The sequence below is a fragment of the Leptodactylus fuscus genome, chromosome 6 (assembly GCF_031893055.1).
Source record: "Leptodactylus fuscus isolate aLepFus1 chromosome 6, aLepFus1.hap2, whole genome shotgun sequence".
Classification (NCBI taxonomy): Eukaryota; Metazoa; Chordata; class Amphibia; order Anura; family Leptodactylidae; genus Leptodactylus; species Leptodactylus fuscus.
The window spans coordinates 31,282,587-31,297,782 of NC_134270.1; the positions used below are offsets into that span (position 1 = coordinate 31,282,587).

General features: G+C 41.6%; 1 protein-coding gene across 1 annotated transcript in view; it reads left to right on the plus strand.

Annotated features, from left to right (window-relative positions):
• LOC142210493 (putative pleckstrin homology domain-containing family N member 1) overlaps positions 1–10,041 on the plus strand; it is a 41,015-nt gene extending 30,974 nt beyond the window's left edge. The window contains exons 6-12 of the mRNA XM_075279682.1: positions 766–838; positions 1,722–1,864; positions 3,459–3,605; positions 4,272–4,358; positions 5,208–5,283; positions 7,795–7,871; positions 9,401–10,041. Of these exons, the coding sequence (XP_075135783.1) occupies positions 766–838; positions 1,722–1,864; positions 3,459–3,605; positions 4,272–4,358; positions 5,208–5,283; positions 7,795–7,871; positions 9,401–9,472 (675 nt within the window). The 3' untranslated portion in view covers positions 9,473–10,041. The remainder of the gene's footprint in view (positions 1–765; positions 839–1,721; positions 1,865–3,458; positions 3,606–4,271; positions 4,359–5,207; positions 5,284–7,794; positions 7,872–9,400) is intronic.
• The last annotated feature ends 5,155 nt before the right edge of the window (positions 10,042–15,196 follow it).

Here is a 15,196-nt window from a genome sequence, read left to right on the forward strand (position 1 = left end):
TGTTTTTCTGCTCCAGCCGGGGGCCGCCCACTTGACAACAGAGAACATAATTCTAAGGAAACAAACAAAAATAATCGCTTGGGAATTGCGAGGGCTGGAGAAAAAAAATTCCCATTGTGCCAGGATCAGTGAAACGTATGTAACCCCCTATTTGCATTCCACCATGTTTTTTGGGCTTCAGCTGTAGCTTAACCTTTAGTAGCATATCTTTAGTATCTTCTAATGGAATGAATTTGTTTGTTACCCCTATAACTTAACTACTTGACTATCATTATATTATCATCATTAAGTAAATGCATAAAATTATCCCAGGTACGACCCTAAAGAATTAAAGGGGTTGTCTGATCATAAAAAAGAATTGTAAAAGTTCCTGAGGGTGGAGTGACTATAAGGAGAGTAACATGAAGAGACAAGGCCAGACACCTTGTAAGTACATGGTGGTGCTTGCTGCTATATTACCGATAGCCCTGCCCTTCGGCGTTAAGCTCCTCCCCTTCAATGGTTTGCTTCCAGGAAAGAAGCCCATGGTAGATAGGGCATTATGCTATCACAGGAAGCCACGTGACAGGGAACAAAGCAAAGCTTATTGCTAAAAGTTGACATAGTTCTATGGATAAGATTCTATTATCTTACAAGTAGGAACTTTTGCAATTCTTTATTTTTTTTGAACAGACAATCCCTTTAAATTCATCTCTAATATAGATCTGCAGAGAACAAACTGACATAATGAATTTTTACTAACTATGCAGCCTTATTGGATTTCAGGGTCTTCTTCCATTATCGGGGATGAGTGTAGTCTGTGAACAATCCAATACTGGCTATAATTTTAAAATCAGTGGTAAGTATGTTACCCATTTAGGCCTAATACACAAATATAGGCTTGTGAAAATACATTGTGGGGAATCGCTCAGGTAGATGCTCGGTAGCAGTGCAGGAAACAGGGACACAGAGACTGGGTTGCACTTAAGTTCAGGCTTTATTCACTTCTTGTGCATAAACTGCCTTTGCAGAGGCACAAACAAAACAAAAACCTTCTCGGCTGAGAACTAACTAAACATAAGAAACTTTTCCCCTGACTATACAGGAGCCTGACTACCAGACTCCCACCTTGGCAACAACAATGGGTGGCACAGTACCTGCTTTGTAGGTTTGGTCTGGACAGGTCAGCTCTGTCAGTGTGGTGTGACAGTCCTAGTCAGGACTATATCAGGACTTAATTAGTCAGTTGACCTCCCTGGTGTGGGTCTTTACTATACACCCTTTAGCTACCTGGCTGGAACATACCTGTCTTCCCAGACCACACCCTTCACTCTTTCACAACATACATACTTATATTTATATATAAATATATACGTATATAAATACATACATGTACATGCATACAGAGCCATGTGCAAAGAGGCTGTAGGGAGACAGACAGAGTCTCTGAGACCACAAATCTGTAGGAACTCTGTGATGCCTCTATAAGGCACATAGTAGATGAGGTTGCATGAAGACATCCAACCATACTACCCACCAAAAAAAACATTGCAGTTTGTATCAGAGATGACAAAGTACAGGTCCTGTCCAAATAACATGGCCAAGGCAGAGTGACTTGCACCTACCTGGCACCTCACATGGTCGTCTTACTCATAGGGATCGTCCCTTCTCTGATATGGATATGTAAGAGCAGGTCATTTATCTCCTTTAACACTTCTACATATATTTTGCATTTTATTGAGGTCCAATGATTGAGCCACGACAAGTGTCCTGTCTGAGCTCCAGCGAGAGAAGTCTTTGGATTTCAGCCTTACAAAAGCATATCCAAGAAGCCAATAGACACTACCCTCCGGTATCGCCAACCATCAGCATTTTATTGTATCTGGTGAGTTCACTGAGAGTAAAGATGAGTGGAGACAATAACAGGAGCAATTTATATTGGGAAAGTATTGATAGTGAACTTGTCATTGAGCTGTCCCTGCAAGATCCCGGTGCCTGCACCCCCAGAAAGACACTGATTTTGACAATAAATGGTCATCCTTATAATTCAAGGATCACAATGATCACTCTAGGACATCCCAAACTTTTGCAATAGTGTGTACAGTGTAGAACTATGTAGGAAACAGTGCTATGTAATGGCTGTAATTCACAACTAGGATCAACAGATGGCGCTCTATAGTCACCTCATGTGTCCTAATTGTTAGAGTAAATTTAGGCAGTCTGAAAATACCCCAGATTTATCACAGTGACTGATGTGAGATGATAAATCAGGTTTTTTCTAACTTCACACCAGTGCCATGGTCTCCGTCATTTGGGTCCGCCATATAGAGACTTTGCGCAAATTGAGACTTTTTATGCTTTTTTGAGACTTTTCACATATAATTAAGTATATGCAAGGCAAAAGCCTGAAAAATCTAAGAAAACTGTATTCAGAATCTCACTTTCTCCAAAGGGAAAAGTGTACCTTGATAGTGTAAGCAGATCCCTCCCTTAAAGGCATGCTAAAAAAATAAGATTTTAATCCATATTACAAATAACAATGTTTCACTATGTATTTATTTCTAAGTAGCCACTCAGTATTATAGTTGGTCCTGCAGTAGCCAGTATGTAAAATGCAATCAAAATGTTGCTCCTGCTGTTCCATGTTCCTCCACCAGATGGCAGTATTTTCTTAGGCTCAGTAGACAAATTCCTGCAGACGGCGGACAGTGAAATGTATAATAATAAACCGCAGGAGACGGACGCATCTACAGTATAGCAAAAGTAATGAGTTTACTAAGATTATAGAACCGCTGAGTTTCCTTTATTATTGGATAAATATCACATTTACTATCACCAGACATATTTACTAACATCTTTAAATGTAAAGTCATATTAGGCTCCCCATGATGTCGCTATAAGGATAACAATAATCCATTCATTGCAATGAACTTAGAATGATATATTTATTTGTTGCTGATATAGCTCCAACGTATTGTGTAGTGCTGTACAGAGATTGTCATAATACACATCAGTTTCTGCCTCTGATACACTCACCATGCCTGGGACCCTGGTCGACATGTATCTACCCTGTTTCACAAAAAAAAACAAAAAAAAAAACAAAAAAAACAACGGCCCAGTCCCGGTCCAGAGCGATGGTTGGGGACCCCTGTTTTAAAAGACACAGTATACATGAAATCAATTGAAACTGCAGATATCCTGCCATTCTCTGTCTGCATCTCCATGGCAGAGGTTCAGCTGCTGGGACCTCAACAATTAATACTAATCTATGGAGGATCCCGGGCTCAAGTGTTCCTATAGAAAGCAATGAGCCACTCAAGTACAGCCGAGATGTGCCGGGTTCTCCTATGTGACATATAGGCTTGTAGCCACTTTCCGTTCTGGCCAATAGATGAGAGTCCTGAATGACTACTACCATAAAAGAGAGTTTGCAGAGGGGTTCAGATCAACTTTATTCACACAATTTATTCTTCTGCAAGATTCCATGTGACCAGTTATGGAAGAAGAGGGAACTCATAAGGTATCTGTCATCATGTCCTATCCAGAAATGGGAAGGGAAAGCCATCCACCACATGGGCCACGTCATCTTCTTATCATCGGTGCAGGCAGCTCACACGATAGATGGGGTAGGTACAACATTTTTTTAAAATATTATTTTTGTTGAAACATTTTCAAATTTTACAAACTTTAAGGAGAAAATTGAGGTACAGAAAAATTATAGTCATGCTCACTTTCCCTCACCTCTCCCGGGCTCCCTTGCGGCATCCATTGTTCTTTCCTCAGCATCTCCTGGCCTATTCCCGCACCTATGTCAGGAGTCCTGGCTGGCCATTGAGACCTATGATTGGTCCTAAGTGGTTATATGTGGCTGGTCAACATCATGAGGATTTGACTCACCCAGGAGGCCACCTGAGAAAGAACTTTGGATGCTGCAAGAGAATACAGGAATGGTGAGGGAATATACATTATTATACTATTATACTCTGGGTCTGATTCATGAGTGTTGGGTCCCAAAAGTCTTGGGACGTGTCAAGCTTGAAATTTTTGAAAAATGCATAATGAACCCGTCTTATAATGACCAATAAAATTATGCAACAAACCTAAATCCACGATTACTCAGGAATGGTGGGGGTTACAGAAAAAATCCAACTGGGCCAGAATCAGTGGAACCACATCTATTAAAGAGTGCGAAAAGCTGGAGAGGGTGGAGACAGGTGGATCCCTGTAATGATTTATTGTATATTACGTATTATTATTATACATAATATTATATCATTTATATTATTCTATAGGACTTTGAGGACCGCATTATGGTGTTATTTCCTGAAGACTTAGTGTTCCTCTCAGTTGATGCCAGGAAAACATCAGTAATACATCAGGTAACCTGTTTTTGTCTTTGGCCTTGGATTATTTAAGATTTACAGCTTCTCTCTTTTTTTGTATTTTTTTATTGTGTTATCCCTGAGTAACCTATGGCTTATGGTGAAATTATTCATATATTGTAACTGTTCCATATCACTTCTAGTGAATTATAAGTCCAAAAATCATTTGGGACTAGGGTTGAGCGATCGGGATCAGAAAAGATCGGATCCCGATCTGTGATCGAGTAAATTTCATGATCGTGATCGGGTTCCGATCCTGCCTAAAAAAGATCGGGAACGGAATTCCGATCCCGATCACTCAACCTTACCTGCACAGAACCGCTGCCGCTCCCCGGAGCTCCGGGCCGTTGTTCTCTGGCTCCATACTCTGTATAGTGGCCAGGTGCTGGTACTACAGCTCCAAAGTCAATGGGAACTGAGCAACAGTACCAGTGTCTGGCCACTATAGAGCGACTGGAGGAAACTGTTACTGGACCTGTATTGTATATAGTATGGGCATCAGAAGTAGCTTCCTACATCTAACTAGTATTGGGCCCACCTGTCAGTCCTCCACTGGTCAGATATACTTGGCCTATATGTAGGGCTCCCTCTCGTGTGTTAGTACATAAGAAGGGCGTGAAGGGTCTTGGAGCTGATAAACCAACATCAGCCCCTTTTTCTATAATAAGCATAATTGAATGTCCAATTTGATCTTTGCTATGGACCCCCCTATTCTATGTTAGTCCCTACAAAACGTTCTAGTACACAAGCCACACATACACAACACAGGGGGCCATTGTCTGAATATTACATTACTTTTAATGTATTTTTAATAAATTACAAGGATATATTCTTATTATTTCACAGGGTACTCTGCCATTGAATGCTATTCACATTGAGGAAAGCCTAACTTGGAATGGACACCTAGAGTTCCAGATTACAGGTACATTGAAGCTGAGTCAACAATGTGTCTCTCTCCGTACGAAATAGAGGACACTTTTCCCCACTCATTGCTCCTTTTTTTGGCCCCACGTTACGGGAACAAAGTTTTTTTTTTTTTTGAAGATTTTGTTGTGTTTTTTTTGAGCCAAGAACGGCTACAAAAAGAGTGGGGAATGTATAAGAAGCTCTTATATGTCTCCCTTCTGCTCAGTCCAATACTGGCTTTGGCATAAAAAACGCAGCAAAATCTGCAACAAAAAAACCTGTTTTCCCATAACGTGGGGCCTCAGCTTGAGGTCGGTTGCAGACAACTGTTTTACGGTTCTGTCTATATAAATAAATTATAATTTAATGGAACCTCTTGACTGTGGTAGTGGTTGCAGTCGAGGTCCACAAACCCTAGGAGGGCGGCCGTCTGCCTAAGCAGGGCAGCAGTATGTCTGTGCGGTTCTAGTGTGAACAGGGAGCAACACACGTTCACCAGTTAACTTCACTGGATGAATGTGTCTGCGCAGATCCCAATGTGAACAGACTGCAAGAAGGCTTACACCAGTTGGCTTCACTGGGCAAGTGTATTGGTGCAGCTTTAGTGTGAACTGGCTGCAATGCGTCTTACACCAGTTGGCTTCACTGGGCAAGGGTGTTTGTGCAACTTTAATATGAAACGACTGCAATGAGGCTTACACCAGTTGGCTTCACTGGGCAAGTGAGTTTAGGCAGCTTCCAATGTGAATTGGCTGCAACAAAGGCTGCCAAGGGTTAAACGTCACCCCTGGTCAGCAACACAAAGGCTCCACAAACAGCTTTGGAGCTACAATTCTACTGGACAGTTCAATCAAGCTAATAGTTTCCTACTGGCAGTACCCAGGAATCCTATCTAGAATCCGTGAACTGACAACCTGCCTTTCACAGGAACCTGGCCCTGACCGCCTGTCTCAAAGTTGATAGTCAAAGTGTGAGCACCTGGCGGGCGTCGGCTCACACCATATAAAAGCAAGTCCCCGCCCACAGGGCAGTGGCCATAACCTCACTGGACATACCCAGTATGGGCCAAATGGGACTTAGCCTCAGAGCGTCTCCAAAAAGTCTGAGCATGCTCAGTAGGGGGAGAATGGGACTTGGCCTCAGAGTGTCTCCAAAAAGTCCGAGCATGCTCAGTAGGCCAAATGCTGGACTTAGACTCCACAAACCACACTGTCCGACGCCGAGGGCGAGAGCTGGATCGACCCGCAGGTGGCGCTGTGCACCGGAAGGAAAACCTGCGGGACCCCATCCTAACATTGTGTACTTTTCCATGGCCGTGAATTAAAGGCACTAGCCTTGCTTCTGAAATAGGAGCCACGGAAGCAAGGGCTGCAAAATAGAAACATTTTATAGTCAGGGCAAAGTGGATGGGATTCTAGTGAATCCCATGCAAACTTTGCGGTAAAAACCGTGGTGCAGACATGCCTCTATTTCCAAAATCGGCCTGGTTTTGGAAATCGCAGCATGTCAATTATACCTACGGAAACACCAGCGGAGGGGGACCACACGATGGCTCAGTGGTTGCAGCCTTGCAGCGCTGGAGTCCTGGTGTTCAAATCCCGCCAAGTACAAAAAACCATCTGCAAGCAGTTTGTATGTTCTCCCCGTGTTTGCATGGATTTCCATCCCATATTACAAAGACATACTGATAGGAAAAAAAAAAGTACATTGTGAGCTCTATGTGGGGCTCACAATATACATTTAAAAAAAAAGAAAAAAGTTATGCCATAGGTATAACTGTAACAGAAAGTCAGCAGAGGAAACCTTTGCAAACTTTCTGTCTAAGGCGATGCGGGAAGAACTGCGATGCATTGATGCATGTGGTTCTGGTAGCACGAACCTCCTGACAGACTCCATATATCATTTTACTGTGCCTTATATGGTACCCAGAAATCTACCCATCCACTAGGGCGGGGGAAATATGCATGTATCTTCCTGCAGAGATAACAGATGCAAGACAGCCCCATATATCATGAAAAAGGGGAACCAGTTTAAGAAATAAGACAAAACATGGCCCACACATTTCATCCTGTAACAACAGCAAGTCACAGCATGGTTAGGAGGGTTATAAAAAGGTTGTAAAGTATTCATGGTTCCAGGTTTGCAACAAGATGTCAGGAGATCTTATTTTGTGGTGTAGATGAACTTTAAATGAGTTTTCTGAAATATATATATATATATATATATATATATATATATATATATATATATATATATAATTTCTACAACCTACAAAATATGCTTATAAAATTGCCATAAGAAATATATATTTACAAATAAATTTTGGGTTGGCCTAGGCATGCATTGAACCAGTTTTGTAGGGTGGGGGTATGCGTGTTCTTTTCCAGCAGAGAACCAGTCAATTTAAAAGTTGCTATTTAGGATAATTTATGATCATTGGATAGTAAAAGTTTAGTCAGAATACCAAAATGGAAATTTTTTTTTTAGAAAAATACATACTAATTAAAAAAAAAAAATCTGCTTCTAGGTGACCTCATGGAACCCATATTAATTTTATGTAGGACTCCTGAAGAATACGCTCAATGGATTTTCCATTTACAGAAGGTATGTATTGTACATTTCTAAATAGATTTGCAAACACCACAATTTTTTAGATGGTCGAAGAGGGGCACTTATAGTTCAATGTGTAAAACGTTAAAATTGGGTTCAGTGTCTGATTCTAGACATTTAGGTTGAGACCCCAAATTGCAGAAACGCAGTTTTTTTGTTGCAGATTTTGCTACGGTTTTTGAGCAAAAATCGAGAATGTCTCCCATTCCTTTTGTAGTCATTGAGGAAGCTCTTATACTTCTACCACTTGATCTAACCACTCTTCGTGTTGGCTCCAAAAAACGCAACAAAATAAGCTGCATTTCCGCAACGTGGGGCTTTGGCCTTGGTGACTAAAGTTAACCAAGTTATGACATATCATAAGTTATATACAGCTAAGGACCGGTTAGATAGTTTCTGGAACAAGATAATTTAGTTTATTAATAAACATCTAATTCCAATGTCTAAAAGAGAGGGACAGTTAAAGGGGCTGTCCAGGAATTGAAGGAAGCCCTGTGGAGATGTAAAATAAAAATATAGCATACTCTCCTGGTGCTCCATTGGCCATCACTGATGTTTGGTTACTGGAAGTTCGCATCATTAACCATCAGCTATCCTCTGACAAGGAACTGGAGGCATCACTCACCGATTCGTTGCCAGCAACTGCTGAGATCAATAGGTTAAGATTAGAGATGAGCGAGTAGTATTCCATCGAGTAGGTATTCGATCAAATACTATGGTATTCAAAATACTCGTACTCGATCGAGTACCACTCGCTATTTGAATGGAAAAGTTTGATGCAGAATCAGCAGTGATTGGCCGAATGCTATACAGTCGGCGAGTCAACGCTGGTTCTTCTCCTACCTTTAGAAGTCTTCTCCGTGCAGCATCCCCGCAGCGTCTTCCGGCTCTTCATTCACTCTGCCAGGCATCGGGCCTGGGCAGTGCCGACTGTGCATGTCCGCTTGTAGTGCGCGCATGCGCATTCGGCTCTGCCCAGGCCCGATGCCTGGCAGAGTGAATTCAGAGCTGGAAGATGCCGCAGGGACGCTGCACAGAGAAGACTTCTCGGAGGATCCAGCCCGACCCTCACTCGTGGACTTGGTAAGTGTAATTTGATCGAACATCGCCTACCCCTGAAATGAGCATTTTCCCCCCATAGACTATAATAGGGTTCGATATTCGATTCGAGTAGTCGAATATTGATGGGGCTACTCGAAACGAATATTGAACCTCGAACATTTTACTGTTCGCTCATCTCTAGTTAAGACCAAGGCAGTATTCAGGCATTGGTACGAAACCAGACGAACACAGGTGGTGGAAAATACAGCACCACTCCCAACCTCCAATTTCTGTACAACCCCTTTAAGGATCTAAGAGAGAGGGAGTTAGAGAAATAGAGACTATCCCTCCTAAAGAAGAATCTAGACATTTCTTAATGTGGTTTATTTATACTATGATAACTCATTGTTATGTCTCAATTTCAGTAGATTGGTGATTCAGTGTTTTGAGATGAGCATAAATAAGCCGCTGTTGTGTTGCAGCCTCATCATATGCATTGTGGTGTAACCCTGCACCCACTTCCTTCTGTGCCGCCTAAATACAGAAGAAGATAAGGAAAGGTTAAAGCCTGAGAAAGATCAAGAAGCAGAAACAGTTGTCTGTCCTAAATGTCAACATGTGCTAATAATATAGGATGAGGAACCTATAAAATAACCAACATGCACATGAGTCACCCCAATGCCGAGGGGTTTGGTGGAATTTGTCTATTTTGTGACCGATCAAGAATGGTCACTTAGACGTGAAGTGATGGTCCAAATATGGTAAGTTCTAAAAAGACCTTACGTGGGAAGAAGTGACATCAACTTTGGAACGGAAATAGACCGAGCACATCTCTGTAGATGACAACCCAAGATAACATTTCTGTTCCTTTTTTACCATGATTCAATTTTCTGACTAACAGACTGTTCAAGGATCGAGGACCATAAAGGTTTCTGTATGAGACATCTGGACTTACTGGGTGAAGGTCATGTTCAAGAACTCCTCACATCTCCTCACATCAGTCCTTAAGACATAGCTCCTCGAAACAAGGAGTGTTCTATTTTCTCAGGATGCAGACACTGTGAATTTACTGGATTTGTATCAATAGCTATTCCACACCTCCATAAGTCTGAACAGTGGTGAATATGCCCATATGACTACTTGGACACCAAAGAACTGGCTACAGGATAGAGAGCATCATCTCAGACTATACAGTGGTGTCTGAAGACGATCCAGATAGAATTTTCAGCATTCTCCAGAGTAAATCATTAAACTCAAGAAATAAAGAAAGAGACTCAGGGAATAGAACAGTGACCTGTCATAGGATCATCACCATTGGCGAGAATTATTTGTACCAAATTATCTGATCTTATTGTATTCATACCTAACACTGTAATGATCAATCGCTTATCTCTGGAGCTGATGTTTAAAAGGGTTGTTCAAGACAATATATGAATAGCCCATCCTTAGGATAGGTCATGAGTATCAAATCGGTGGTGGTCCACCACCAGGTACTCCACCAATAACCTGCTGTGACAACCTGATCTTCATAGTGTATGAGGCAGAAGCAGACAGCTCTGTACACTGTGTAGTGACTGAGCCATGAGTAAGCAGCTCAGCTACACCTGAATGAGACGCTCAACAGCACCCTGTCATGGCCACTACACAGTGTACAGAGCCATAAGAAGGCCAATGGTTTTAATAGCTGATCCGATGGGTACCTAGGTGTCAAATTGCCCCGTTCTGATATTGATGACTTATCTTTAGAATAGGCCATCAATGTCTACTCTTGGACAATTCCTTTAAACTGCTGTTAACCCTTCAAAGACAAGAACATGAACACCTCAGGTCTTAGACATCAGTGGTCTAGACTAGGGTTTCTCAATTTTTTCTACTCAGGTCTCACCAGACGGACCAAGGTGATGTCCGCGCCTCACCTATATGAAAACTACATGAGGGGCGTGAAAAGTGTTGGACTAGACCACCAACCTATTAGAGATCATGATAATGAGAATGTTTTTCATTGTGTCTTTGATAATATTTATTTACTGACTTTTTTTATTTTTGTAATTATGTAAAAACTTAACTAATTTTTTTTCTTTTTCTGTACTTAGTGTTTGTTTTCTATATTGTTGAATAAAATGTATATTTTTCTCATGTTTACTCCTCATTGACATCTATGGTGTACACCTAAAGCTTGCTCACAGTTTAATATGTTATCCCAATGTGTTCATCAGTTCTATCATCAGACTGTGCGTGGTCAGTCATAATTATAAAGTAGATCCTACTCTGTTCCGTGAAAATAGGTCCGAACGGAACCCCCCCATCGAAATGAATGGAGCATGGAAGTATCACCCAAGTGTCATCCAAATACTCATGTGCAAGAGGCTTAAAGGGTAATGTTTGATAGAAGAGGGTGACTCAAAGATTGACAGACTTTCGGTATCAGTATGCAAATGTTGATAGCTGACCACTCACTGGACGCTTAAAGGGGTATTCCCACGTCGCATACTCACCAGTCTTCACTGTTGTAAAATCTTCTTTCTTCCTGGTTTCTTGAATCATTTAGTGGGCGGGGATTCACATGCAACCTGCTGTTTAGCTCCGCCCCCAAATTAGTGTGTAGCTCCACTCACCCATATTGGACTATGAAGTACAGGCAGCAGCAGAAGAAATGAAAGCAGCTCCTCTCCCCTATCTGAGAGCAGGAAGCTAGGTCACATGGTGTAGACACAGGAATAGCTAGATACACAGGCTCGCTCCCTGCACTTAGCCCCTCCTCCCTCCCCCCCTGAGAGCAGCAGATACATCACTTGACTTTTGAGCAGATAAGTCAAGGGCTGTGTGAACAATGAATTGAATAAAGTAAGATAGTGGACAAGCAAAGCAGTTTTGCTGAAGCAATGTATTTAGGAAAAGTCTTACATTCACATTAACAAGCAGTATAGATAGGATCCTTGTGATGGGACAACCCCTTTAAGCCCGCACTACCCACAATATCAGGACATGATGTCTTAGAATTACATATACAGTGTACTTTTAGCAGAGTATTGTCAGAGATGTAAATTCAGCTGTCACATCAGAGATCATTGATGTACTGGTTGTGAGCACTCTTCTTTGGTGACTTATGGTCTTACAAAATACTTGCTTCTGCTTGAACCAGTTTCTGTGCTAGTGGTTGGGTTGATACAGAGCACCAAGTTCAAGAAAAAGACATAACAAGGGAGGAAAGTAGAATTATCTTAAATATTACGATTTAGAATTTGGAGCCTAAATGGACAGTAAGGTAATTGAAGAGGTTGAGATCCGACAAACTTGGGATGCTGTAGAAGACGAGATGAGAAAATTTCCTAAAATTTCTTTTCAGGTCACATGAACTGGTCACAAAGAGATACCTACAAATAAATGTGGTTTGGATCAAAAGTGCCAATTGCCTTGGGAAATTCTAAGGTTATAGCTGCCCTTGGCTTGTTTACATTACACTATTCTTAGTTACTAAAAGTAGGTCAACGACCAAAGACCAAGGGTAGACCAGTCTACATGATCAAAACCAGATCATCACAACTATAAGATGGTGTTTGTTGTTTTAGCATGGGTTAATCTTAGTCACTGAAAGTAAGTCAATGACCTACTTTTGATTACCGCAACTACCTAGACCACATAATCTAAACCAACTACTGACAACTAGAGATGAGTGAACAGTAAAATGTTCGAGGTTCGATATTTGTTTCGAGTAGCCCCTCAATATTCGACTACTCGAATCGAATATCGAACCCTATTATAGTCTATGGGGGGAAAATGCTCGTTTCAGGGGTAGGCAACATTCGATCAAATTACACTTACCAAGTCCACGAGTGAGGGTCGGGCTGGATCCTCCGAAAAGTCTTCTCCGTGCAGCTTCCCCGCGGCATCTTCTGGCACTGAATTCACCCTGCCAGGCATCGGGCCTGGGCAGAGCCAACTAAGCATGCCTGCACTACAAGCGGACATGCGCAGTAGGCTCTGCCCAGGCCCGATGCCTGGCAGAGTGAATTCAGAGCCGGAAGACGCCGCGGGGAAGCTGCACGGAGAAGACTTCTAAAGGTAGGAGAAGAACCAGCATTGATTGGCCGACTGTATAGCATTCGGCCAATCAATGCTGGTTCTGCATCAAACTTTTCCATTCGAATAGTGAGTGGTACTCGATCGAGTACGAGTATTTCGAATACCGTAGTATTCGATTGAATACGTACTTGTTCGAGTACTACTCGCTCATCTCTACTGACAACCATAAATAGAGATTTTCAGCTGTCATTGACCGGTTTAGATTAGGTCACTAAAGGCAGGCCAAAGACCAAGAGTAACCATGTCCAGACAGTCTAAACCAGTCAATGACAACTGTTATAGAAAGCAATAGAAAAAATCATAAAAATGCCCCTCTTCCCATATGGCCCCTTTCCCAGTACTAAAGCCATGATACTTAATTCCATTGACAACATTGACACGTAGTAGGTTTTATTTAGTTTTTCTCTGATACAGAATATGGCATCTTGTAAGTCTTAATACTTTATAGTCTGGTGGTGTTTAGATTTGCTTTCACATATATACCGATGTAGCCTCTTTAATGTGAACCTGATAACACACGTTACATGTTAGCTGTCAAGTTAGAAAGGGGCTACATCTATACTAGACATTAATATACAGTATAAAGACTATAAATGACGGGACCACAAATAGTAGACAACAGTAAAGCTAAGCTTAAACCTGGAAAAAGTGTTTAACGTCGTATACCCATATGTACATAGGTTTCCTTTTCAGGAACATGTTTTTGAAAATCTATAAAAAATACAATTGATAAAAAAACCATACAAAGTTAGTTAAAAACAAACACATTCACTCCAACACATACTTATAGAGTCCACGGACTTGTCCATAAATTAACACATCAACATGACAAAAAACCCTTTAGAAACGTTTTAGTTTAACGGTTGTACGGTACTTTTTATTTTTTAGACTATCAACTTTTGGTGTTTTTTATGATTAATAAGATTTTTTTATTTAATTTTTCTTTTTTTTAATGAATACCATTTAAGTGTTAAGGAGCGGCACAGTTTAGTTATTTATTTCTCATGAACTCAATCATATACTTATTTATTCCCTTTGTAGAAAATTTACTGTCCCCAAAGGTCATAAAAGGTTGTGGGTAGAGATGAGCGAACAGTAAAATGTCTGAGGTTCGATATTCGTTTCGAGTAGCCCCTCAATATTCGACTACTCAAATCGAATATCGAACTCTATTATAGTCTATGGGGGGAAAATGCTCGTTTCAGGGGCAGGCAACATTCGATCAAATTATACTTACCAAGTCCACGAGTGAGGGTCGGGCTGGATCCTCCGAGCAGTCTTCTCCGTGCAGCGTCCCCGCGGCATCTTCCGGCTCTTCATTCACTCTGCCAGGCATCGGGCCTGGGCAGAGCCGACTGTGCATGCCCGCACTACAAGCGGACATGTGCAGTCGGCTCTGCCCAGGCCCGATGCCTGGCAGAGTGAATGAAGAACCGGAAGACGCCGCAGGGAAGCTGCATGGAGAAGACTTCTAAAGGTAGGAGAAGAACCAGCGTTGATTGGCCGACTGTATAACATTCGGCCAATCAATGCTGCTTCTGCATCGAACTTTTACATTCGAATAGCGAGTGGTAATCAATTCAGTACAAGTATTTCGAATACCGTAGTATTCGATCGAATACCTACTCGATCGAGTTCTACTCGCTCATCTCTAGTTGTAGGTCTTACAAATTACTTGTTAAGATCTGTTTTCTCACTTGGGTTCTCGGCAGCTATGGAGTAAATCAGCTCTCTTTCAGTGACACTTATACACTTTTTTCTCCACGGTTTTCAGTTCTAAAACAATGGACTTCCGACAAACCCCATTACAGTCAATGTGGTTCCCCAGGCTCCGTGTGTAATCACTATTTTAGTGGTCCATCAAAGGAGCTGAACAACGGAAAGGCAGCACTAGTGTGAACCTGATGTAAGAGGAGATTTGAGCCCTTTACTTTCCCCTAGCTGAGAGACAGAATTTGTACGTTTAGTGACCGTGACCGGACTGCTGCTCCACTATATTAGGAACAATCCAGACAATGATAACATATTGTTAGTGAATTAAGAAGGAGTCTATAGTAAAAAGGGAAGCATCTAAGGCCTGTTACAGATCTGCATTTGGGATTTCATTCCGGCAGTCCACTTGGGGACCCCCGAATAGAAACCTATATGTATAAAAAAAGCAGTTACCTGGGAAACCACACGGACCTCATAGACTA